This window comes from Chelmon rostratus, chromosome 2, assembly GCF_017976325.1.
Source record: "Chelmon rostratus isolate fCheRos1 chromosome 2, fCheRos1.pri, whole genome shotgun sequence".
Classification (NCBI taxonomy): Eukaryota; Metazoa; Chordata; class Actinopteri; order Chaetodontiformes; family Chaetodontidae; genus Chelmon; species Chelmon rostratus.
Genome location: NC_055659.1, coordinates 29201142 through 29228493, shown reverse-complemented (window position 1 = coordinate 29228493; position 27352 = coordinate 29201142). Strand labels below are relative to the sequence as shown.

At 42.0% G+C, this 27352-nt stretch overlaps 1 protein-coding gene across 1 annotated transcript; it reads left to right on the top strand.

The window, feature by feature from the left end:
* Positions 1–19: 19 nt before the first annotated feature.
* mtmr14 (myotubularin related protein 14) lies at positions 20–26470 on the top strand. Its single transcript, XM_041947566.1, has 19 exons — positions 20–832; positions 1665–1813; positions 3491–3599; positions 5388–5463; positions 9061–9121; positions 9366–9488; positions 10287–10360; positions 11695–11765; positions 11859–11933; positions 12505–12571; positions 14212–14297; positions 14770–14846; positions 16223–16259; positions 17188–17258; positions 17495–17553; positions 19080–19212; positions 20504–20680; positions 21212–21418; positions 22975–26470. Exons 1-19 carry the CDS (start codon positions 698–700, stop codon positions 23153–23155), a joined length of 1968 nt encoding a protein of 655 aa, XP_041803500.1. The 5' UTR covers positions 20–697; the 3' UTR covers positions 23156–26470.
* Positions 26471–27352: the final 882 nt, after the last annotated feature.

Genomic DNA, 27352 nt, shown 5'->3' with positions numbered 1-27352 from the left:
CTTCCTGTTTACTGCCTGATGTACCCTCAGACTGTAGTACACAGATTGCAACACCACTCTCCACTGCTGAGCTTCCATCCATCACAACGTATGCAGCAGGGAGACCCTGCAGCCACAGGGTTGACGACTGTATAACTTTCATCCGTTTATCACCATGGTCGAGGTTGCTAAGGATACATGAAGACGTGACATTGAGGAAACGTGAGCAGGCCGGGAAGGATCCCGGAGATTTCCTGACTCCAGCTGTTCGGAGTTCAGTTAGGTGGTGCTTCGAGTCGGGCATCACTTCACCTGATGTCAGAAACGTAGACAAAAGAGTTGTAATGTGGAGGACTACAAAGGTCTGATATTGTCTCAAATGAGTATACCGGGGGTCTGAGTTAGCTGAAACGACCAACCTACGCCAGGGAAGCAGAACTAGCCTGTTAGCTAGTGCTAACTCGGCAGTAGCCCCGCCGTGGTGTCAGTGGCTGGCTGTGCGGGCTGGCGACAGACTTGTGTTCGGAGAGTGGAGCAGCTCGCCGGTGCCCTGAATTCAGGAAGACTCCCCGGCTCTGGCCCCCTTAAGCGGGCAGTCAGGAAGAAGCTGGCTGGGAAGGGATGGCCTGGTCGGTCTTCCCGTTCCAAAGGACAAGGCTCTGCGGTGTTTGAAGGAGGTCGAGTTCGGCTAGAGGCCACCACCGCGAGTCGTGGCGCTATGATGGCCGCCTCCCCCTCCGCGGCCGGCGGCTACACGGCCTTCGGTCTGTCGGTCAGAAAGAGCGAGGAAATAGCGGATTTGATAGATTTGTTTTCCAAGATGCAGTACAGAGCAAAGGAGGTCACTCCGCGGGTAAGATTTGGCCTTATCATTAGATGTACATGTAGCTACTTTACAATCTCCCATTATCTCTTGTGTGAATGATAAGCCGAACTGCCTTGCGGAATCAAGGAAATTAAAGTGACCTTGTACACCAGCCAAACAGCATATACTGCAGATAGTGAAACATGAACCCTTAACAACCTTAAGGAAGAACTGCTCAGTTCGGCATGTATGTGATCCACCAAGCTTCACGTTATTTGGGTAAATTTACAGTGTACTTATGGAAAGACACAGCTCTACCACAGATCAGGGGTTATTTTGATGCATGTTTGTATTGCTGGTGTAGCCCCTCTCTTATATTAATCATTCAAGAGTACACAGCTAAATAGACTAAAACTGTCTCTAACAAGCAAGTTTACAGGGGCATTAGTCTTTAAATCCTGATGATTCTGAATGCCACACATAGCATAGTGACATATTGAATGTCTGGGTTTGAGTTTGCAACCAAGTTTGCCACCATCTGCCTCAGAACATCTAGATCTGCTTGTACACTGTATTATTTATATTAAGAGATCTAGTAGATCCATGACTGATTTATATGTGTGGATATGCCTTCTATATAAATTCTATAAATTCAGTTTTTTTTTCAATTAAATATGGGATATCAGAATAAATAATCACATTCTGTTTGTATTTACATTTTCCTCTGTGTCCCAACTTTTTTGGATATATGGTTGCACAGAGATGAATCTAGATTTAGTTTGATGTTTAAAGATCCATCCCTAAAGGCTGTCATTTTCCAGATTAAAAATTAGGTTCTTTTTAAACCACAAGTGTAACTTTTGTTTTTGTTTCTCCTCAGGTGGAGGTGATAGAGAAGCGTTGTCTGGAGTTATTTGCCAGAGATTACAAGTACAGCATCATCCACAACTCCAGTGGAGAAGTGTGTGGCCACTACCCCCGGCAGATAGTTTTCCTGGAGTATGAATGCACGGATGTCGAGAGAGACAGGTACCTCTCCACTACTCAGTCAGTCCATCATTGCCAGATACAAAGTCCAGTCCACTCGGTTACCAATTACCCTTGTGTTTGTTTCTGCTGCTCATCGAATCCCGCACACCTTACTGTGGTGCAGGGAGCGAAGGTCAGCCTCCATCCCCAGTCCCTCTGATCACATCGAGACAGCTGAAGGGTAAAGTGACTGCTCTGTCACATGAGGACACATTGTAGCCAGAAACAGGAAATACGAAGTGATTCAATAAATCTGCTGATTAATACAGCTGAAGTATTTTCCACTGTTGTGCTGGAAATGAAAGATGTGCTTTATCATGGCAGACTTTCATATTCTTAATAAAAAAGCCTCCCTGTCTGGTAAATCCCTCATGTGCACAGAATATGTTTCCTCACAACATAATGTTTCTATTTTAGTCTGTCCTGCCGTTTCCCACGATTCACAGTAATAAACTGGGAAATAGCATTTTGGTTATTCATAAAGCACCAGAGTTGGCTACAAACACATTTCCAAAGTGGTTTCTAGGCAGTATTATTTATAATGACATGGACTATGTAGTAGTGTTAAAACAATTTATTAGTTTATAAATTTATGGACAGAAATTTAAGTGACAAAAATAAGTCATTAATCCAGCAAAAACACCAAACATGCACTGGTTTTAGCCAGGAGTGGGCAATAAGGCAACAATCCTCTCTCACTAAGCATAATTTTATATGCCAGTATTGGTATATATCAGGATATAGTACATTCTCTGAAAAATCATTTGAGAAGCTGTTTATGGATAAAATACCCAGAGAAGGAATGACTGTTTTTGTCATACCCAGTGAATTAGACACCTGAAAAAACAGGCTTTATGACTGTGATGCAAAAATAATGAAAACATTTAAGCTGCAACAAATCGTTGCTCGGCAGGGAATTAGACAGTAAGTATTGATAATTAATTTGATTAATAGATTCAGCCTTTTTTCAAGAAATCTCTGGTTTCAGCTTGTCAATGTACTGTATGTAATGTATTTATGCTGATCTTGTCAGACCCTTCCTAACCATGAAATAATGCTCTGCTGGTCTGTCTGGGCCACTCCTCACCAGATGTAGGCTGTTGTGTTTGTCAGCTGAACAGAGTGCTAGGAAGAAGAGATTTAGCTGTTTTCATGTTGTTCATGTGTTTCACATCTCCACCAAAATATCCTGGAAACACTAACTGTCTTCACACAAAAACAGCCTTTTAAAGTTTAGACAGCTTAATGCAGATGTAGTGTCAGTCAGAGACAAACCTTTCTGGGTATTTCCAGTTTAGTCGTGATTACATTAGATGTTCTTGAAGCCTCTTGAATGTACACTGTAACTTATTTAACCCTTTAGATAACCATTCAAGTGATTGTGTTTTGGCCAGAACAGCAGCAGGCAGGCAGCTCATATTGGTGAATGTAATGAAATAATCAATGGTTGTTGAGTCTTGCTGAATGTTCCACTTAACTGTAACTTCCATCTCACAAAATAAGAGCAGTTCAGTGTCAGCAGTGTTCGGTTCTTTCAGCGTACTCTACAGTGTGTAGGCAACGCTAACCGCTGTGATATCAAGTGCTCCATAATTGCATTTTCTGTATGACAGCTTGATTAAATTGAAGTGATGAAGTGGACTGACTGATGGATAACACGGTGGTCTGTGTGTGCAGGTTTGAGAGCACGGTGCAGATCAGCAAGCTGCAGGACCTGGTGAACCGGAGCAAGCTGGCCCGCTGCAGAGGGAGGTTCGTCTGTCCTGTCATCCTCTACAATGGCAAGGTACTGCTGCTCCGCTGGCAGATATGTTCAACTTTCCCTTAACAAGCAAAAAAACTGCAAGACATTGTGTTCTAGTCCTCTCTTCATTGGATTACCAGTGGAAATCAGCAAATGGTTCAAATCCTGGAGATGGGTGTCCTAAAATTCTCGTGGTCTAAGATTTGTACTGTTCAATCGCAGCGTCCCCTGTTTTCACTTCACTCTGAACAAATAACACATTAGACAGACAACTTCAAAGCCTCATATAACATGAAATCCATGAGGTTTAGGTGTCGTTGACAACAGCATTTGTTTGTACTGATCGAGTATCAATACAGCTGATGAATGAGACTTGTGCCTCACACACACCACTGAACCGAACACCCTGTGGATCACAGCAGAGCGCAGGTGTATTTGAGGCAGAGAGAGGTTCAGGGATCTGTGCAAACAAGATTCAACCACATTCAACAGAGCTGCTGCGCTGCCTCCTGCATGAAATCTTGTGCACCAGTCTGGTTTGATTTTTTCCCAGTTAAAAATCAGTTTTTCTTTGTCAGCTGGTATAAACTCTTTAAGAAAAAAAAATATTTCACCTGTAATACTTGTTAATTGTTCACAGTTTCACAGACATTAGGAAGACACCTTCTCTTGACATGGGAGTAATTAACCATTGTGTTGATGGTCTTGCCAATGCTCCTTTAATTACCAATTCATTCCTCTGAGAAGCCTGCACATTCAAGCCTTGCTATGACTGCTGCAAAAATGTGAAATTAATATAACATCATTTAGTCTTTGTTCCTCTGAAAGAAACATGGTCTAGTTCCAATCTAAAGATGATGTATTTAGACAGTAGCACCTTTGTAATAAAACACACTTTAACAGGGATAAAAACAGGTCTGCTTATGGAACTAAAATAAATACTTACAGTTGTCACCGCTTCTTAGAATGAAATGAGCAGATTGTCTGTGGCCACCACTACCTCTTTCCTGTATGTTTAGGCTGGACAGGTGACAAGATTATTAATAGCTGCATTTCCACTGCATGGTGCAACTCTACTCGACTCTTCTCGCTTTTGTTTCCAGCTGCTTTTCTCGACTTCGTTTTCCACTGCGGATAGTGCTCCCTCAGTGTAGGTGGGATTCTTAGCTGAGTGTCATAGCGACGCCACTCCCCCTTTACTTTTCCAGTGGTTGGGAAACAACACACTGGAGCTTTACTTGGGTCTTGAGAGGCTGCAGCCTGAGAAACTGTATCCTACAAGCCACTGCTAAACTGACAGCTTCACTGCTAACCTTTTCCTCTGCTATATTCACATTCACTGTCATTCACTCTCACTCTCCTCACTCAACCACACACTCACAAAGGAGCCATACTACACTTTGAGGATATCTAAGAGATGGTGCACTCCACCTTTGAGTATCGGCTTAGCTCGCTTATATGGGTTGAGTGAGAAAGAAAAATGGCGGTTGCTGGTAGCTTAGCTATTTAAAAATGCTGGGCTTTTCTAGGACATCCCGTCGTCCTGTACCGTGCAAGAGACGATTTTGGTGACTGTACCCTGTGACCAATGAGTGGCATGCAGTGTTTTCACATCATCGACTCATCTCGCTTGAAATCTCATCTGAGATGATACCAAACTTTGTGCAAAGTACCTGCTGTCAGGTACTTTGCACAATGGAAAAAGAAAAAAAATGTATAGAATATATTGAGTCGAGTGGAGTCGAGCCAGGCGATGGAAAAGACCTAAAAGATTGTAACTTTACATGCAGGTGTGAGCATGAGTATGATCCTGATTCTTCCTCGTTACAGCATATATGCCGGTCGTCCACTCTGGCAGGATGGGGAGAGCTGTACGGACGCACAGGCTACAACTACATCTTCTCAGGTACAAAACACACGCAGACGCACACACACACACACACACACGCACACATACTCACACACACACACACACACCACAACTTTAATTTAGCCGAAACAGGGGAAGTTGCGGCTGACTTGTTTTCCATGGTAGGTTTCAGTTCCATGTGTGCTCTCTGGCCTGTGAATAGATGCAGCAGTTGTCAGACAGCTGTCAAACTTTTCCTGTTGGGACTCACTGTTCCTCTAAGTGACTGGGGATCAGCTTCATTCAGAAACACTAATTCACCAAGTGCAACAAATATAAAATATTGAAAATGCAGTTTCACATATACATGATTTGTGGTAATTAAGCTTATGTAGTCTTTTGCCATCATTTCCTTCAGTTATAAAAACACTGTAGTCACAAAGTTAATTGCAGAGATGTGGGAATACTGCGATTGTGCAAAAACATGAGGACTTTGTGAACAGAAACCCAGCTTATCCTTAAGTTACTTCAAAAATAAAGGTGAAAGGAAGAGTCAACCACCTCCCTGCTTCAGCTTTACCTATGCAATTAGCACTTATTACAGACATTTCAGGTTCACTTTCTTTCCGTTTTAACTCTGATCAAAGTGGGTTAAATTAGGGCTGCAGCTCAGGATTATTTCAATTATTGATTAATCAGGTTGGGTGATATGACGGTGTATATACCATGTGAAGACACACATGTGTCCACCAGTAGAGATTTGGCAATGCTGTTTTCACCATGGGAGTTTCTCCTTCAGACGTATTTACACTTCACATGGAACGCACTGCTGCCCTGCTGCACAGCGAGCGTGTACGTGTTGGAGTGTAGCTGCTTCGTACTCCTTTCTGTATGCCTGTATATTGTTTCTTACTCTTGACGTTGCTGGTACGTCCAAATACATGTAGTATCGATGTCAAAGCAAAAACCACCATCATTATGGATGAATCCTCCTCCTTCTGCACACTGTGGCCAGGCGTCACCCTGCCCCGAAACCAAATGGAGTGTTTCCAGCAGGCGAGAAAGTGTCTGACATGGACAAGTGTGTCGTACACATGAAAGGACAACTGAACAATGTCCGGACCTGATTCTGTGGACATTGTCGTAGGACTAAACAGCTTTAGTGTCTCTGCTACATATTTGGGGGAAGCAGTGCGGTGTAGCAATCCAGCTGCCTCATAAGGTCAGCAGGACTGCTGAGAGCGACAGTCGGTGCAGGTAATGCACCTCTACTGCATCTCTGTTGTTCTCAAACTGAACCTTGAAGCTTACATTTGAGAAATCTTTAATATTAGTGCTTTGAGTCTTTTTTAAATTTCCAAATAAAAGAAGGAAATAATCAAATGTGATGAAGTATGGTACTTTATGGTTGTTTATTATTTGAATTTGCAGAACAGTTACTATACTGTGATATAAACTGTTACCATGATGCAAAATTACAGACACTGTGAGAAGATTTTGGCCATATCTTTTGGTTAAAGTGCTAATTATTTTCTCAGTTAATCCATCAATCATTTGGTTTATGAAACAGACCAAATGATAAACGAATAAAGAAAAACAACAGAAATGATTAATAAATAGTTGTCAGGTAGTTGATCAAGCTAGGCGGTTGGTATTATTTGTCTGACTGCTCATGCTTCAAATTAAGTTCAAGTGGCAGTCTCAAGAATCCTGGTTTGGCGACACCTGTAGTTACTGGTGGTAACAGCAAACGCAGTTTAACACTACAGGTGACATACGTCTGGAGGCAACAAAACAAACTAATGTTGTGTTAATAAAGCCAGGCAGTAATTGGTCTTTATTTCCATCATTCTTTGAGCAACTGTGTTCTGACCTGATGCTGCACACAGCATGAGTCTGCAGACAGCAGAGCACAATGAGAGGAGTTGGTTACCTCGCTGAGAAGTTGGAGATCCGCTGTCCCGCAGTCAGAAATGCAGAAAATGACCATTTTGTTTAGTAGATGCATTTTTGCTGAATGATCACAGTGATCTGGCCCCAAAAAGTTTGAGGTCCACTGCTCTAACTTATGTGTGAATGTATTCTGATCTACGTTTATGGGATTAGAGGGAAAGACCCCCCTAGCTTTGCTTTAAACCTTTACACAGGTCTTTAGACGCCTAAGCTTCCACTTGTCTTTTGTTTTTTAGTTTATTTAAACACTCTATCTGCCTGTTTTGCTCTGTATATGTAATCACTCTTAAGAGAAGTCCAGGTCCTTTTGCTCAGGTTGCACAGGTCTGAAGCAGTGAGGATCTGTGGCTGGAAGGGATACAACCCCTCCCTGAAGTTCCTGATTTCTAGAATACTTCGAACATTGCCCAAAAACAGGTTTTGTGGACTATAAGCAAATGGAGTTATGTGGGGAAGCTTGCATACCCAGTTCGCTGACTGGGCTTTTACATTACCGTCATTCATTTGGCAAATGCCTTTATCCAAAGCACTTACAATAAGTGCATTCAGCCTCCATAAGAACAAGAGCTAAATGTCATCAGAAAGTGCATCCTTCCCAAACAAACAACTCGGAGTGTGCTGAGTCCAACTTGCTGTGTCAGCCGCCGTGTCTGTGTTTATTATGACAAACACAAAAGTCCTTCAGAGGAGTTGCTGGGAATCTGAGATCTACTGAAGATTATTAATATATTGATCAGAAGGTGTTTTGATTTACACCTTTACTTTAACGTTCCCACGCTTGAGTCTGAGGGTGACGATATATCAGCAGTTTTTAATTATTGGCACATTTTAGTTGGTTTATTTGTCAGTGTTAAAGTGAAGTGTGATTAGGAACAAGCTTTGTTGGTTAGTTATCATCCTCCATCAATTACAAGCACGATGTTGGTCATATGACCTGTCTACAGTTCAGTTATTTTCATAACAGCAGAGTATACCTTTGGAATGGAGTAAAATGTAGACTCCATCACACAGCCTCACATATACTGAACAGATGTGACATTGAAGAGTTAGAAAAGCTGGTAGTGATATATCAGCCAGTATTAGATGTGTAAACATAAATGCATTATACAAACAAGTTCTTGATATGGATCCTTAAATGTGGTTTTTAAAGAATTTTGAATACTGAGTGGCATAAATTACAATATAAAAATAAATTTGAGTGCTCGTCACTGTATCTGAACTAACTCACATATATCTTTGGTATTTTAGAACTGCTTGTTCCTGTTACTTTCAGACTATCATATGTTCCAATACAGCTAAATCAGTGATGAGCTTAATTTGGGTGATATTATCGGGTAACTGAATCATTGCTTATATAATGTTGTTGTATGATAGTAGAATGTCATACAACATATACAACATTAGAAATTGACACTAGATAAATGTGTTATTTGAGCTTTTATGTAAGCCTAAAATTACACATATTATGACATTTCAGTAGATGACTTGCTTGATAAGTGCTTGTATTCAGTGCCTGCTTCCAGCAAGATTGTGTTCCTTATATCTGCCTTGACTTGTCTAGCAAATTGACCCTTAAAGGTACAATATCAGAACAGAAGTTGCTTTCAAGCTATTTGAAAACACAGTTACTGTAAGTTTGAGTCCGTGTCCTAGCCTTGCTGAGTGCAGATATTCATCGTGTACTCTTGTGTTTTTTCTCAGGGGGCAGTGACGACACGTGGACAGAGTCTGAGGAGGTTCGAGAGGATGACAGCGCAGTCAGGTAATCACATCACTTTAATTAGATAAGTGTACAATGAACATCAGACACTGGCCTCTCTGTGAGCTGAGTCGGTGTGTGACAGTAATCACTTGAGACAGCAATAAAACACAACAATGAATGACCTCAGTGACAAAGACTACATCTAAACTTCGAGGAAGTCTATTTCTCTTTTGATTTTCCTTCGTCTCCTTTCTCCTACCCTGCTTCCTTCACACTCTGTCTCTCCCTCTTTCCCTCTCCTCAGGAACGGGGACTCCCAGCTCTTTGACAAGGTTCGAGGCCACGACATTAAGCTGCTACGCTACCTCTCGGTTCGCTACATCTGTGACCTGATGGTGGAGAACAAGAAGGTTAAGTTTGGCCTAAAGTAAGGAACAGCATGGACTAGTTCATCCACACTCTGGCTGTTATTTAGGTCACCATTTCCTCTGGACTTAGTAGGTAGAAACCTTATTGGACTATGGACTGTATTCATTATTTGCTTCAGATTTCTGCAGATTCTGCAATGAATTGAGTTTGGGTGTATGCAGCGTGCTCATGATCATGCCAAAGCTGGGCAGGCTTTAGATTTAGATATATTTTTTTCAGCTCTGTGTATATATAGTGGAGCTCTGTAATAGTTGTCACACCATTCTGGTATTCTAAGAGCTAACCCACTGTACTTGTTGATAGTGGCTGTTAGGTTGCATGTGGACTAGACGGTACTGGTGCTGTTTTTGGGTATATTTAACTACAGATGTGTACTGAGTAACTGATCAAAAGAGCAGCTAACATGCTGCACAAACTACAGACAGATGTAAGGACTGGCATAGAACATGTTAATGCTAGAAAGGTAGCAGACAGGCAGTAAACAATTTTACTGTTTAACAGCAGTTTAAAGGTGGATGTTTCATGAAATAACTTCAGTGCAGTGTATTACTTTCAATTCTGAATTACAAGAACACACACTTACAATCAAGGGTGGGTTGTAGTCAGTGTTTCACAAATGTTAAATAAAACCCAACTTGTATACAACAAAATATACGCTGATGCTGCTATAGCTGTGATAACACATAAAAGGTCCGGTGTGGTGTTAAAGATTAGTGTATTGAAATGTTGTACATGCCCATGAATGCTCACAGTGATTCTCATCTGGCTCTTTGCGTCTTTCTTTCTGTCTCTGCAGTGTGACATCCTCTGAGAAGGCAGACAAGGCCCAACGCTATGCAGACTTCACCTTGCTCTCTGTGCCTTACCCAGGTAAACTCCTGGTGTCCTGGGCCGGTACTGTTTATCAGCAGCAAACAGCTCACTGTGAATATATCGGCATTGTGTAGTGTATATGTCAGCAAATAGCTAGCGAGACTGTGGTACAGTCATGCTGCAAATCTGTAGATAGTAAGTAGTCTGAGGTAGTTAGGAAATAGTGTCACACTTGCATAGCTGCTCCACTGGAGAGCACTGACAAGTTTACTTTTACACTGTAAAATATCCTCCTAAGTATATACACCTTGGTCACAGTTCTTTAAAAAGACAAATTTCACAAATCCTTATCATAAAAGCTGTTGATGTTGTTGCATTTATGAAAAATCGACCAATATACTATATCATTATCAGATATTTTTCAATTCTTTAATAGATATATTGATATTGGCCTCAGGCTATACATTCCACTGGTTGGGTTGCCTTTTCTGTCTGTCTAACTGAGCCTGTAAGGACAGTGTTGGACTGTTCAGTGATTTTGTGGCTACAGAAATGCAGATATGTGACCCCCTGCGACTCAGAAAGACAAAAAGATAAAAAATAAAATAAAAAAAGATCAAATAAAGCCCACTGAGATTAATTTTCCTTGAATGGAATGAATTGAAAGAAATGGGTCTGTTCAGTCCAATCAAGTCATTCATCTTTTTTGATCCAGATACCTTACTTGCTTCTTAAAACAGACTATATAACACAAAAAAGGGGAAAGAGTTTTTATTGACAAATGATCTTTTAGAAGTCCATTAAAAAGAACATGCCTTAAAAAAATCCCTGCCGATAACCAGTTAAAGGAAAGTAGCAGAAATAATGCATTTGTGCTGTTTGATCACTATTGAATTCAAATGGACCAAAAATAATTGGCAAAGTGTTTATTTTAAATGAATCAGTCATATCTGACATTACACGCTTTAATGGCATGAAACTGAATGTAAAAACTGAATCAAACAGTTTGTCCACTACAGAGTGTTAACATTCTCCACCATTTACAAAGATGTTGAAGGCAGAGCAGAGCCGGGCAGAGCCGGGCAGGGCAGGGCAGGGCAGGGCAGAGCAGAGCAGAGCAGAGCTGGGCAGAGCAGAGCAGGGCAGAGAAAGCTTGCGTAGATGTTCGCAGACATCCTAAACATTTCGTTTCATTGCCTGCCGTTTGGAGACAGGATTTTCGAGTTTGCTTTTAAAAATATGCCGACAGATGAATTCATTTTCCGACCTCACTCTAATAAGTTATAAACATTTTTTACTTATATTTTGATGATAATGGCCACATTCAGTGGCTTCTGCTAACGACCAAGTGTGCTGAATGTGTGTGCATATGTTTTTTCTTGTATTTTTAGGGTGTGAGTTTTTTAAGGACTACAAAGACAGAGACTACACAGCAGAGGGTCTGGTGTTCAACTGGAATCAGGTATAGAGACTGTTGTGAGTCTGCTCTGTCTGGGTTTCTGCAGGACTTTGACTCTGCTGTATTAATCTGATGTCACTGTGTCTCCACTGACAGGACTATGTGGATGCTCCTTTGACAATCCCTGTGTGCTTTACTCAGAACTTGAACATTGACTGGACTCAGTACCAGGTGACTGCTCCTCTCCTTTTCTTATTTGAATTACTTTGTTGGTTTTAGTCAGCTGTACACCCTCTACCAGCTGTGACTCAGTATTTCTCTGTGCTATTTGTGGTGTGTCAGTGCCATCTGTTGTCCAACCTACAAAGTGCTTTGGTCATGATTCACAACCACTTGCACTGCACACACATGGTGGTAGTTACAGTGTGGTTTAAACCTCAGTGAGTAGGACTGTGTAGCCAAACATTGTTCAAAACCACAGAACTTTATTTTAGAAACTACCATATGCAGTACATGAGGCTGAATTTTGGGAAATGTGGATGGGATGATGGTGCAGCCGTAAGAAAACATAGAGACTTGGGTTTGAATATTTCATTTGGTTAAACAAAGAGCTGGAGCTGATATATTGCAGAATATACTGAATGATCCTGAAGGTGGTGTTAAAGGGAAACACTGGTTGAAAACCTCACAGTGCAATCAATGCATTTCTCTGTTGAATTAACAGTGTATTTGCTGTGTGTGTGTGTCTGTGTGTGTCTGTGTGTGTGTGTGTGTGCGTGTGTGTGTGTGTGTGTGTGTTCAGTCATGGGACCTGGTGGAGCAGACCCAGAACTACCTGAAGCTGCTGCTTCACATCATCAACAGTGATGGTAGGTGGTGGTGGTGGTGGAATAGTCATATAGACAGTGAAATGTTAAAGCAATGATGGAGCCCAGTTATTAGTCAGCACGTGTCAAAGTGAGGCTTTGCACCCTGACTTTATCAATAATCAGACACTCAGGTTTTCTGTTTACATGATACAGAGAAAATCTAAATTGCCATAATACATATTCTCTAAATCAGCTAATTATATTGAATAATTAAGAATATGATCAGCATTTCTTTTCATTTAATAGTTAATTTTGATGACTGATAAATAGTTTGATTAATTTTTCAAACAAAGATTCACTCAGGCGACACTCTGGTTCCAGCTTCTTAGTGTGCAGATTTACTGCTTCTCTTTGTCTTATATAATTGTAGTGTAGATATCTTTCCATTTTGGATTGTTGGTCAGAAATAACTAATATTTTGAAGATGCTGTTTTTAACTGTTTTGTGACATTTTATCAACAGAAAAATTAATCAGCCAATCGAGAAGATGAGTTAGTTAGTTGCAGCCATAGAAAATGCGAGCTTGTGGTGCTTGTTTCCTTAAATTCACCTGTTTCTTGTGTTTAATGCTGTGGCCCAGAGCAGCAGCTATGCTAATATCCAGAGGAGAATTAACATATTACAGAATAAATTACTGCATTAATCGGCTGCTGTGACACATGACTAGGATGCATAAATGAGTGTGACTGTTTAAGCCATATTATGCTGAATCTAAATATAGATGATTTTGAATTAAATTCTATTTTACAGTACTTTATTTAACCAGGATGGTAACTTGTCACTCTTTTTGTTTGAGACATAACACAGAACCAACTTTTTTCAAAGGGAGGAGGAGTAAGAAAAGGAGGAAAACTTACAGCATAAAGCATTTGAACTCAAAGAACACAATTTTCAAGAAAGAACTAAAACGACACAATTATGCTGACAATTTCCAGTCTTAAGCATGTTGTAAACACACACAAATCTGCAGCCAGCATTTGATGGTGTAGGATTTAACTTTTTTTAATATTCACCAACTGCTTTATCAAGTGACAACATATAAGTGTCTGTTGCCCAACCTACTAATAAAATCACCGAATTCATCTTCAAAGTGACTTACGGTTCAGTTATTTGTAGCTCAGTGTGTAGTTCATGGAAGGAGGCTGAGGTTAGTTTGTGTTTAGCTACGCGTACGTACGTATGTATTTGTGTGCCAGTGCACAACCTAATGAATACCTGATGTGAGGTTCCTTTAAAGAACGAGTGTGTTGGATTTAGCCATCTAGTGGTGACATTGTAGATTGCAACCTGCTGAATATCCCAACCGGTTCAAGCGGTTGTTGGTTGTTTATGAAAGACTGATAACTTAAGGATGGTTGACGATTAGAATTGACTCATGTTTTTATTACCCACTGCACACTGAATATGCTTGTTGTTATCCACAATCTCTTGTCTTGCCACTTTCATCACTCAGTATTGTATTATTTGATTTTCTGATTTTTAGTACTTTTGAAAGGAGAGCATCAGGTGTATATTACTAATGACTTGCTTCTCTGTTATAAATGATAAATCCCATCTGTTCATAATTCACTTCTGATCCCGTACAGAGCAGTGTACAGTGTTGCTGTAGGTCTTGAAGGTGATGTTGTGTGTTGTTTCAGATGAGAGTGGCCTCCTGGTGCACTGCATATCAGGCTGGGACAGAACGCCTCTGTTTGTGTCGCTGCTCAGGCTCTCTCTGTGGGCAGTAAGTTCTGACTTTTTCTCCTTCTGTCTTTTTAACTCCTGTATGCTTCCCTGATGTTTCTCCACATGTCTACAGGCAGCTCATTTGGCCCCTCCAACATTCATTAGTGACTTCAGTAATCTCACGCCAAATCCATCTGCCTCGGCCCCAGCACCCATCCTCATTCATACCTCTCCACATAAAACTAATTTACCATTTAAAACACAGGCTTTAATGAGTTTCCACTGCCTTCATTACAAATAGAGCCCTTTCGTTATATTTCTGTTTGTTTTTTGTCTCAAGACGTGGATCATACTGGAAGCTTCACTTGAAACCACAGACCACACGTATGGAAAGCTTTTCAAACAGAATGAGAAATCCAGTTTTGGTGTCCGGAACTGCTTGACGTTGTGTGGATGATTGGCCCATAGTGTTTTATTTAACACAGGATGTTTGAAATGTTCGACTCACTCATGTCATGTATTTTTCACAGGACGGCGCCGTGCACGCCAGCCTGGAACCGGCCCAGATCCTGTATCTGACCATCGCTTACGACTGGTTCCTCTTCGGGTAAACATAATCATCACTATCATCATTTCATGACCTCTCCATGAGCCATAACTCATAGCACATTAGCTGGTATCAATACTTCAGAGGTGCATTTGCAACTTGTTGGTGCCATCTGGCTTTAGATGGACCGTGTTTGTGTGTGACCCATAATTGAAACGTGGCTGGTTAATGAAGCACTGGGAGCAGTGGGAGAGGGGGGCTGGGGCGACAGGAGGCAAGTAGCACAGCTCTGGCTTTGCTCTTGACCATGTCTCTTATCCTCCCACTCTACACGTTTTCTCTCTCTCACACACTCTTCCTCTTGAGGTTCTCCTTTCATAATTACCAGCACGATCTCTCCAATTTGAGCTCATCAGAGGCAGTCTCGTACAAAGCCCTTCACTGCCATCTAGCCCATGTAATTATACATCAGCAGGCCTGCCCAAGCCCTCGGGACACTGGCCAAGCAGAAAAGGTGCGTGCGTGCGTGCGTGCGTGCGTGCGTGCGTGCGTGCGTGCGTGCGTGCGTGCGTGCGTGCGTGCGTGTAAGATCAAGCAGAGAGATGGAGGGAACACCCAGGGGTTTAGCTGTGGCACTTTATCTCATCTGTTAGCACAGAATCATATTTGGACTTTAGGTTATTTGTGGAGTAATCTGTTGATTTCTACGCTCTTTCATGGACATCAACATTGTCTGCGGCACCAGAACAGCTGTGATCACTGTTACAAAGTCACTCTCAGGGGAGTAAAGCCGATTCTGGACCAGTGCTCCTAAGTCTCTGAACAATTTGTTTTTGAAGTAGTTTGCACATGTTAAAGGAAGAAAATCAAGAGCGAATCATGGTCCCCAGTGAAGCCCTTGACTTATGCTTTGATTGGCTGAGTTGAAGGGTCAGTTTGCCCTAGTTCCAAAACCCTTATCTCATTTAACTTAGTTGTAATTTAATGCGCTGATGTTTTATGATATTACTTTGTGAAACTTCCTCTGCCAAGCCAATGTGACTGAGGTGAACCGAATCTCATTAACACTCATCAGTACACTGAAAGATGACATTTGAACAATCCTACAGAATAAACAATGGCCTGGTCACTTTAGGTATCATAACAAAATATTGGAATATGAACGAGATTATGCGTTATATAGATGCGTTATATATATCTTCTTCAAAACGACTCCAAATGCCACCAAAGTTGTCTGGGTGAGTAAATGGTCGTATTTAATGCTAGAAATAAGGTCCAGGTTGTAAAAAACGAAAGTTATCCTTTAAGTTACTTGCGCTACTTGTACTCATTTAAATAAGTATTCAGATCCGAAATGTCAACCAATGCAGGTGCAGGGTAATCGTTCATGTTCAAAGTTTCGTTAATGTGGTCCATTTCTCTGTATGTATTTCTAGTCACATGCTGCCAGATCGACTCTCCAAAGGGGAGGAGGTAAGTTTTTTTTATTTTCACTGTATTATGATGATATGGCTTCTGTTTACTGACTGACCAGAACATGATGTTAGGTAGATCAACAAGCCATCATCCTGATTGAAGTAATATTCCTTTTTAAGTTAAAAGTTAAATTTACTTTGTCACCCACCCCCTCACTGTATGCACCTGTGATTGATGGGTGTGGCTTGGATATTTGGCCAACACTATTTATTGTACATGTTGGTTGATGAAGCCTGTGGTGGAATGTGTTGTGTTTGCCCAGTTGCACTAAATACATGTGAAGACATAAATTCTTATGTGTTTATATGAACCTTGCATTTACTTACAGACATGTTTGTTAGTAACAAGACATTACAGCCCAGATATGACGCCATTCATTTACCACAAAGCAATGACAAGTTTATTATTCAGCTGTAAGTGTCCTGCTCTAAAGTTGTGTGGTCACAAGTTTCTGCAGATCATTCTCTTCAATAGAGACAGTGGTATTGGCCTCAGAAACCTAGTATCAGTCCGAGTCTAAATGTCAGTGCTGGCAAACTAAAGGTTGAAAAGGACTCAGTTCTAAAACATCAACATCAGCATCGTGTTCTGGCATCAGTCCATGAGAATCAAAGGGAGAAGGCTTCTTTATTAAATAGCTATTTCACATCAACAGTCAATAATCACAGAGGGAGAAATATCAATGTGGCAGAATTGCTAATATCTGCACCAGGAGCATTCTCAGTAGAACAACATGTTCCTTTAGGCGCGCTCAGCTCAGATGTTTGTACCTGCCTGTAGCAGCTAGCTGTGTGGTGTGTTGATCTCTTCACAGACTGCTGTTTGATGTGAGAGGACAGTATGCATTAGAACACCTGCTGGTGCAGTGATTTATGTTTGATGGCTGTGTTTCCCCTCTGATCACAAACGTTTTTTTCTCCCACAGATTTTCTTTTTTTGCTTCAATTTTTTGAAGCACATTGTCTCAGAGACGTTCTCTGCTGTTAAGAAACAGAGGTGTGTTTTTCAGTTTTTTACTATGCTTTATACATGTCTGCTCTTTCTTTCTTTCTTGTGAAACATTTCTTCTAAAGCTATAGTTAGCTATAGTTATCTCTTGCTGAAGTTTATAGTAACACTCATCCAGTAAATAAGAAACTTGGTGAATGACCAAACATCAGCTGAGTGAATCCAGCCTCCTTTCACTCCTTTTGATCTCGGATGTTATTTCATCTTATTTTTTTCTCTTTTAGGAGGAAAAACTCCCACTTCAAAGACAGTGAATTCACCGTGGAAGACCTCTGCCAGTTAAGTAAGTCCCTCGTTCTACACAGGCCAACATGCAGTGTACTGACAGGCCTTTGATGGTTGGAGCCTATTTAATGCCCATGTTTTATTTAGTTTGTTGTTATCATGTTTAATCTGAGTAGTAGTGAACTACCTGTTGGTTAACTGTAGAAAATGACACTTCACTCTGGGTTTCTTAACATCGTCAGCTACTAACCAGTTGCTTAAATTCTATTTTGATATGAAAACAGAAGGAAATTTCTAACCCCTGGCCATACCTGAACTTTTTGAAATAGCTGTTAATGGTTTCTTTTCTTTTTTTCTGAGTGTACTGTACGTGTAATGTACGTAAAGAACTCAGTAAAAGTATAACCAAATGTAAGGATATAGGCTAAATACAGGACATGATGTATTTGTTAATTCTCATAAAGTGAATTTTTAAGGATGACGTTGATTAATTAGGATGCTATGATTTTATAATCATATCTTCCTTTTGAGCTCCATATATGTTAATACAAAAGTCACAAACTTGTGTAGGTTACAATTGTTAAAGGAATGCGGTGCAGGAATTGTCGCTGTGTCCACCGTTTTTGTAGCTTCCTCTTGGGTGTGTGCTGCTTACGGTCTGGCACCTGTTTGCCGACATCACCTGCGTGCTGTTATTGGTTGGTGGCTACGCAGCCCAGAAACTTGCTGAACACAGCAAAGTGAAAAGAAAGTAAGAAAATGTGGGCAGAGGTTAGAGTGTCTGCAGATAAATACACCACACACTTCTAGTGGCTAATAAGTGATGACTGAGAGTCTGTACATCAGTTTTTAAGGTTGTTCCTGCACAGTATACCTTTACAGATGTCATATTTTTTACTCTCAGTTCAACTTTAAAAGTGTTTTTTTGGTGACGTACTTTAGCAGCACTGGGAGCTCCTGCCACTTGCCTCTGGTCTGATGCAATGAGGAATAACAAAGGCTGTGAGCGCTGCGGGCAGAGATGGTGTCGGGCCAGAGACAAAGCAATGAGCCTCTTGGTGATAACGCTGCACTTTCATCTCTTTTGAAAATTGCACGGCTTGAATCCAAAACATCTTGCATCACAAACCGCTCTGTCTGCAGACTCTTAACTTGAAGCAGAGTCTTGCATTCACATCAGTATACTGCTTTGTGTCGAAGTGTATCATTTTCAGGTATAAATGGCTTCTTATCATTTTGTTACGGACCATGTTTTTGAGGACTATTCAGTGTTCAGTGTGCTCACACAGACTAGTGCCAAAAAGATTCTTTGATCAACATTTACCTGCCTGCTATTTTGAATAGTGAAACCATTTTTTAAATCAGTTTCATACATTTATTTTACGTAGTTGAAGTTTTAAAAGTCTCAAACACCTCTGGCTCGACTGGACGAGGAAAAGCAGAAAAAAGCTGCTGAAAGCATCACGTGTGGGCCAGCCTCTGTTCCACTGGCTTCTGTAACTCAATGCAATCTCTCATTCAGCATTTCTATGAAATAAAGTCTATTGAGTGAGGAACCTGAACCTGCTGTATGTTTGGTTTCAGAGTCGAGGGATCGCGGCAGTGTCACCAGTCTGAGCAGCGAGTTCTCCCTGATCACAGAGGAGGCGGGCGGCGCCTCCAGCCTCACCAACGACACTGTGGACCTCCTCTCCAGTCAACCCCAGGCCTCCAGCTGGTCAGTATCTCAGACACAAGCTCACAAAATGCATGGACTCATTTCTTTGAAAATATTTTTATATTAATCTTATAATTTTGGGAGTTGATAGATACACATTCATCATCCGTCTTTTATCAGTATGAATTTGAGTGTTTCCATGAGCACCAACCCACAGAACAACATGTATCTAAGTGTTCAGGCTGGAAACAGCACTGCTTTAAAAAGGCACAAGAGGCTGTGTTGGTGGGGGCGTTCTGCTTCAGGTGCCAGTGAGACAATGAAATATGAGCAGCAGATCCATGAGTTTGAAAGAGACCCTGCGCAGCCATTAATGATACTTTGAGACAGCATCTTTCAACATGGGAAAGTTATCGCAGCAGCAATCAGTGGCCCACTTCCAATGGCCACCCTAATGGACTCCCGGGCTCTGACACAGGCTCTCTTCAGGGCCGTCACACTGTGGAATCAGCAGGTGCTCGAGGACTCTCTGATTGACGTTTTGAGCAACAACTCTGTGCACTGTACTTCAGCGAACATCCCACAGTGCATTGTGAGGTTAAAATGGTGATGACAGTGGAATTCCACAACAGCAATTAATACAGATAAACAAAACAGGGAGGGAGCAAGTACACATTATTACAGGGTGTGAATAGCAAACTCCACACAGTCTGAAATATACTGTCTGCAGAAATGTGGCTCTGCACAGTGCTCAGAAGCTTGCAGTGACGATTAAAGACTGTGAGTGTTCAGTACTCAGGGCATATGCGGGGCTTTGGGAGTGGCCGTGTTATCCTCAGGCTCGATGATTGTGAGGTTAATAATAGTAAATAAATCAACCAGGAACATGTGCTTGCTTGTACTTGACTTTCCGACATAGTGTGTTGCAGGATGACATCTTGAAAGACTATCCAAATGTTGTGGCAACATTATGTTTTGGGCCAGACACCACTGCATCGTGCCAGGATGGTCTGTGTCCAGACCTGCTCTGTGCTAATGCTGTGTCATCACTGAAGTGCCTTTACATGCAGCGCTCATGTCCATGGTAACAAGGCCGCAGCCCTTGACTGATCTGGATCAATGTAATGACATGGCAGTTAATTTTCAGAAGGAACTGCTCATTTATGAGGATGTTCCCAGCCAATCAAAATATCCTTCAATCAGTACAATCTGTTTCTCTTATTTATTCAGAACTGAAGGCCAACATCAATCATTTGGGAAAGTTACATCACAAGCTGTCCATGCTGCATACAGTCTTCTTCTTCCTCCTCCTCCTCCTCTGTGGATATTGATGTATTCTTTCTCTCCTCAGGAGAAAAGGCACCGCCTCCTCTCCTCAGATGGTAGTTTGGAATAAACAGAACCCTCTGGAAGAGCACCTCTCCCATCCACTCAGCGAGGCCAGGTCTTCCAGCTCCTCCTCCTCCAACCAATCAGAACACGGCGTCACGCGCACTGGCAGCAGCCCATTGGCTGTCCCTGGAAGAAGGTGAGCCGATACAACCCCGTCATGCAGTCTGTGTTTGCAGGCCATCTTTTTTTTATACACGCACCTAACTTCAGTGATGTAAATTTTGGATGATCACCAGAGTCACAGTGCTTTCTTCATTTTACCAACCTGTGTGGCCTCAAAGTGCAGCTCATGCATGGACAATGAGAAAGTCTCTTCCTCCAGTGTTCAGCACTGACCCCAAATATGTTCACATTGTATGTATATTGATTATTGATTTGTTGATTAGATCAGAACAGTGTGAGGACATACAGCTGTGCTTAATTTTCTGATTCTTCCAGTAGCTATTTTAAAGAAACATACACCTTGATGCTTATTGGTGACCTCAGCAACTCAACATAGAGGAAACTCTCCTCTGAAGTTCTGAGCTCTCTTTTCCAGTCCTTGCTGTCGACCAACCAGCATAACAAAGTGTTTATGGGGTCAAAGTGGGTCAGATGTGTTGATGCTTGGTAACTAACTTACAGATAGGACTCAGCCTCTTAATTCTCCCTGTTTTCCGTCTCTCAGGCTGGCAGCAGACTACACTCGGTCAGGTTCCTCCCTCTCTACAGAGTACGGAAGTTGGCAGATTGTTTCAGGTTGTGGCAGCATCCATGACCATACTCACTTCCCTCCACCTCTGGCCTCTGCCTCCTCCACCTCATCTGCTGTGGCTGCTGCCTACGACTCCCCCCTGCCCTTCAGTTTTCAGGATGAAGGACCCAGCGGACGAATGTAAGTTCCGTTGTCCCTCCGGTCAGGCCTCCTGCTGAGTTTCAGTCCTGTATGTTACAGGTGGTTCAGCTAAGCATTTAGCACCTCAGCTAACCAGTTGTCTGGAGGAAACCAGAGCATCTTTTTCCATTGTTCTTATTAAGGAAACTAAGCTCACCCTGAATGGTGGTGAATGGTGGAAGTGTCAATGTTGCGATCAAATTAGTAAGTATGTCACTGGATGATGGGTTTGCTCTCTGTAAAGCATCAGCTAGCATACACAGTGTCTATGTACTGCAAACGTGTTGACAAATGAGTTTTATAGAAGAGATTCTTTATTGGAGGAGTTGCTGTGAAATTTGGTGCAGACATGTATGTTTCTGACAGGATGAATCCTAGTGTCCTTCAGTGTCCGTCTGGCATCACCAGCAGACGAAACTTCTTTTGTCTACTACTTTGCTCAACACAGAACTTTTCTGGAATTTCAGTTTGTACGTAGAAAACCAAGCTTTTATAACAGTGATGTAAACTCGCCCAATCACAGTGGGAGCCCGTGTGACTGTGAAGCTAAAGACAACATTTTGTTACATCTAATTTTCTGTGATTGCTCACTTTAAATGTCATTTATAGCCAATCACAAGGCACAGTTGTCAGACATAGTCATGATCATGAAATCATGATTTCATCAGCTGTGCAGCAGCTTGGGAATCGGTGCCTGGTGAAGTATGTGAGCTGTGATAAAATGGCTGTTTTTATACTTGTTCAGTTGTCTGATGACAGAAACAGCAAAATGTGTAAATGAGAGCGACTTTATCATGATTGCAAACATGCAGATCAACAGTGTTTGCTTTGGGTGTGATGTGGCCCCTCCATGTGTGCAGTATTAGCATGTATGTTAGCCCATACACAACAAAATACTGTAGTAGAAATGTAGCCTACAACTTAGAAACACGGGAGTGTTTGTGAATGTGTTGATGTGAAAACTGAACCTGGTTCAGCAGAGATGGCTTCCTGACGGGGGAACGTGCAGATTTTGTCGCTGATCTGTGTCCCCTCACTGAACCGAGCCATAGATGAGGAGGAGAATCAAGGGAGATGAATTTTCCACCGGGCTCTTCCTCTGACTCATCCTCCTGCTCTCGGCTCCCAGCAGGGGACACATTTTAATTTCTGCTTGATCTGACTGCCAAATTGAGTGTGTCCCGCCAGCGTCGCTTGCAGTCGGAAAAGGCAAATAACGTCTATCCAGCTTAATTCGGAGGGAGTGAGAGAGACTGGGAAGAAGGGCGAGAAGCAGAGGCAGTTGTGAAGAGTGTGTGCTCTGTGATGGTTAATTCAGGAGTACATGATGGCCCAAGTGGGGTCGATCCAAGCTGCCTCTACCTGTGTCATTCTATTCTTTTTCTCTTTTAATTTCTTGGCAGACTTCATCTTTTTTGTTCTGTCTCGTATTATTTTTACAGCATTTTTGAAATAGGATTTCCCTCCCTAACCTTCTTCTTCCTGTCTTCTTATCTTGCTCCCTCTTGCTTCTCCTCCCTCCTTCCTACCTTTCCTCCTTCCTGTCTCCTCTCCAGGTGTTCCTTCCCCTCTGAGCGTCAGGCCCGTCTGGAGGCGGTGCGGGAAGTCTTCCTGGCAGCCTACAGCTCCACCGTGGGCCTCAAGTCCTCCGCGCCCAGCCCCTCCGGCGCCATCTCCGGCCTGCTGGAGCAGTTCGCCCGAGGGGTCGGCCTTCGGGGCACCAACGCCATCGTTTGAACCCTCTCAATGTGACTTCAGACCCTCCTTCTGCTTCCATCCATCCACAGTTGATTCAACTTGTCTGGACTCAGTACAATAAAGTGCCAAACATCTCTGTTCAATTCAGGGGTGAAGCATTCATTTTTTTTTTTTCATGAATTTCCTTTGATTTTGTTTTCAGACCTTACATATCTGTATTTTTTTTCTGTGCTTCTCCAGCTTTTCTCTGGGTTTTTAATCTTCCATGTTGAGTTCATCTGTCACATTCAGGGAGGGAAATGGTTTCAGCCACGGTATCAAAAAGGGATAATGAAATGTAAATGGCTGAGACCATGGGGTCTGTACCTGTTACAGGCATAATATAAAGTATTCTTCCTTTCTTTGTTGTTCCTTAATCTGTTCATGATTTCTGAAAATCCCTGAGGAGGCCTTGCAGTGACCGTCCCATGAACAGGAAGTGATACGTTTTTAGTTCCCTTGTTTCATGCTGCTATTCTTAACTGATCCAAGCAGAGGAAAGTTCTTTTATTCAGGTGGATTTGAAGATGAGAGACAGTAAATACAGCCTATAATGTGTTCTGACAGAAATGGTACCAAATTTTTGTTCCCTCTAATTTGGCAGAGTAGCTTGAAATCACAATATTTAATCTGTTTTAGAGTTTACAGCGTTGGTGTCTAGACTCAAAGGATAAGGTTGAATTTTTAAAAGTCTTTCTTAATGCAAAATACTCACATGCCATGTGTATACTGACACAGTTATTCTGCTGCTATAGTAATTCCTTGTGTTCTTACTGGAGGTGAAGCTTCAGCACTTTGTTTTGGTGCCGGTGTTTTGTCCTGCTGGTTCATCATATTCTGTGTTCTCCATTTGGAATTTCAGTCTTTGCAAGATCTCTTTGGGGTTAGGGGTTCGCTAAGCTTAAAGCAAACTAGTTCATATGACACATCTGAAGGCAAAAGTGTTCACACCTGTTATGAAAGGCCACACTTGAGGTGATGTCATAGAGTAGGGCGAGATGCAATGGTCAAAGAGCGGTATGGGTGCACACTTTCAGTTTCTTGTTGAAGGCATTCATGATGTTGCGAGGGATGTCACCGTGTGGAGTGGTTGGTCGTCGCTGTCAGAGATCTGACTGATGAAAGCTGTGGGAGGAGGGGGTTTAATACACTGTTCAGTGATCCAACAAGCACTTTGCATACTGAAAACCTCAGTGTGAACTCAAATAGATAGTATTTCGTACAAAGTGTCAGGGAAGGCAAACATGTGTATAGCAGTTAGGAATGGCCACACTTGAAGGCTGGGTGAAAAGCCTGTCATCATAAAGAGGGTGAGACACAAAGAAACGGGACTTTTGGACACAGTGTAGTTGCAGCAGCGTTCTCTCCTCACAGCCACGATGGACAGAAGGGATGACAACAGCAGTCAGCCTACATATGGCATGTGAGGACAGTAGTCTTGACAAAAATCTGATCCTATCCTTTCACTAGATAACTTTCAAGTTCTGTGATGTTTATTGCATCTTTCTAAAGTTTTGATGTCTGAGCATCTGCAGGGACTGAATTCCTGAATGGCCTCACACAGCACAGTTTTGGGACATCGTAAACCAGGAGATGAAGTGACGATCTTTTCACCTCGCCAGTCTAACGTCTCATATCCTCTACTTGAGTCCATATCCGGTCATTTCTTCTTCAGTAGCACTGACATGGTAGCACAAGAGGCACTGAGCATTGCGGTAGCAAGTCTGTGAACCGAACACCTTTCCAGTGTTCTTTCTCATTGGACTCCAGTGCAGCGAGGTCCATGTGACTCCGACCTCTGCTGAGATTTCCGCCCAGCTTGCATTATCAGACAGCTGTGCATCTGCTTTCAGGTCACTTACAGATATTTCTACCTGGGATACTCCCAGCTAGATCCACACATTTCAGTTATGTTCTTCGGAGGATTCAGAGATTATATTTGAAGCTAGCTTGTCAGTGTTGCCAAACGGTTTGGATGGCTGCTGTACCTCAGGACCTTTTGTTGTGCCTTTTTTATCTTGAGTAACGCTGGGTCAGATCTCTGCCTCTGGTCCAGTTTCAGGTGTATTTCTGTTACTTAAATGGTTTTAAGAGCTCGGGGGTGTTTCCAGCTGATTGTTAATGAGAGTTTTGACTGTAGAGCTTTTGCAGCATTAGCTTTGCAATAAAGCTTTAAGGGTTGCAGAACTGCAAAGTCTTTATTGTTGTACAGTAGCATCGGGCTGTTGTGTCTTATGTACCCCCCGATGAGGTTGATGAGGTGGGATTTGAGTCAGTGGACACATTTTTCATTTACCCCCAGATTGGACACAAGAGATTTTCATTTCTTCCTTTGAAAAAGACTGTAGCCGAAGAGGATTTTATTCATTGAGGGAATAATTCTAGTATGGCTTTATTCACTTTCTATCCCTTGGTGAGATGAGGAGATTGTCACCAATGTCATGTCCTGGGTTCAGTACAGAGCTCGAGCCAGGAAGCCGAGATAAGCAGAAAGACTGAGGTGGAAACAGCTAACTTAGCTCTGTTTAAGAACATGCATGCTAACCCCTCAAAAAGTCAATCATGTGTTCAGTTTGTTGAAGCCAGACCCAAACAGAAACCGTTCACCTGTTAGTCCAGCAGTGTCTCACTGCTCAATGAGATGCAGTGTATTTTTCAGATTGAACGTTGTCAGGCTAGCTGTTTCCCTGCTTCTAGCCTTAATGCTAGGTTAGACTGTCGAGAAAGTGGTATTGATTTTCACATCTCGCCCTCAGCAAGTATTTCAGTGAGCACATTTTGTTCTTTTAACTGGCAGAATTTGGTTTTCTGTGAGATTCTAAGCCTCATGCATCAGTTCTGTGCCTGGGCTGTTGAAGTGGTTTCATTTTGTGCCCCCTACACGAACTGACAGTCGAATAAACTGTCCAGCTTTATTTGAGACTTTCAGGCATGGCCTCATCTCCTTGGCCTGGTCTTAAGCTTTCCTTTTAAGATATCTTTCTTAAAAAGTTCAGTCGAGGTTTCATTTTATTTGTTTTTACTTTGCCATAATGTCTGTCTGCAGGTGTTAAGTGGCCACAGGGCACCTGCGAAAGCATTACTGGCATTTTCAAACTGCTGAAAATGATCATTATAAGAAAAATGCCTCATTCTGAGTTACTTCAAATCCTCCCCACCTAACTATCTTGCTCACGTTGTCACTTTTTCACTCACTGGATTGGAATGACACCCCCCAGGTTTATCTCCGTTGCATCATACAATGGTTTTATTTGTTTTACAAGTTGATTTTTATTTCAGAATCTCTTTTATTAAAATGCTGCATTGCACTCATCATTAAGTTCTCTGTCAGGAGTTTTCTTCTTTGCACAGTTGCCTTTTTAGGTAATTCTTCCTTTTTGTTATCTGTTTTCTTTATCGCGGGCAGGCAGCAGGCTACAATGAAAGGGTGAACTGAGCAGCAGGTGGCAGATGTGAATAAACTGAAATAAGAGCATATTTGGGACTATTTCTTGTTGAAATGAATTTGCCTTAAGATATGTGTAATCTCAGCAGCTTTGTACTTGAGCTTCTAATTTATTCATTATCATCCATGGTGAGATGGATTAACTATTTACACCACACACTCTGCTTCCCTGGCTGCTGAGCTCAGGTTAAGTGGTCTTTCCTGACACAGACAGCCTCTAGGTACAGTTTGGACAATGAGAGTTCAGTGTCTCATGTGAATGCATAAAGCGCTTATATAACTGCATGTTCACACTTTGTAGTTCTCGTCTAATGCAGATGAGGTTAGATGAATTGTCCTAACCTTACAGGACAATAGACACTGATATCTGTGGTGAACCTGTTAAACTTTGAGGTCAGGGGTCTGCCCACGCAGTGACACTTCAGTGGGCCAGATGTTTGCAGGAACCTGGCCTGAACTCAGTCAGCTTATGGTTATTTAATCAACTACATCTTCCCGCTGCCTCAGAGGTATGAGCACTAAACTGCTTCAGCGGTTAATGAATTATTCATTCATAAAATATTTATTGTATTAATTGACTGTTGATGGGCCTAACTTGTACTTGCTGTTCATGGAATGTGGATAAACTGTTAGAGATGTAATGGGCTTGGAAATGTAGGAGGGGTGATTAATGCCACGAAGGAACGACATGACAGGCGTCCCACTGTGTCTGCATCTGGTGGGTCCTGCCCATCATGCCTCTCCTGCTACTT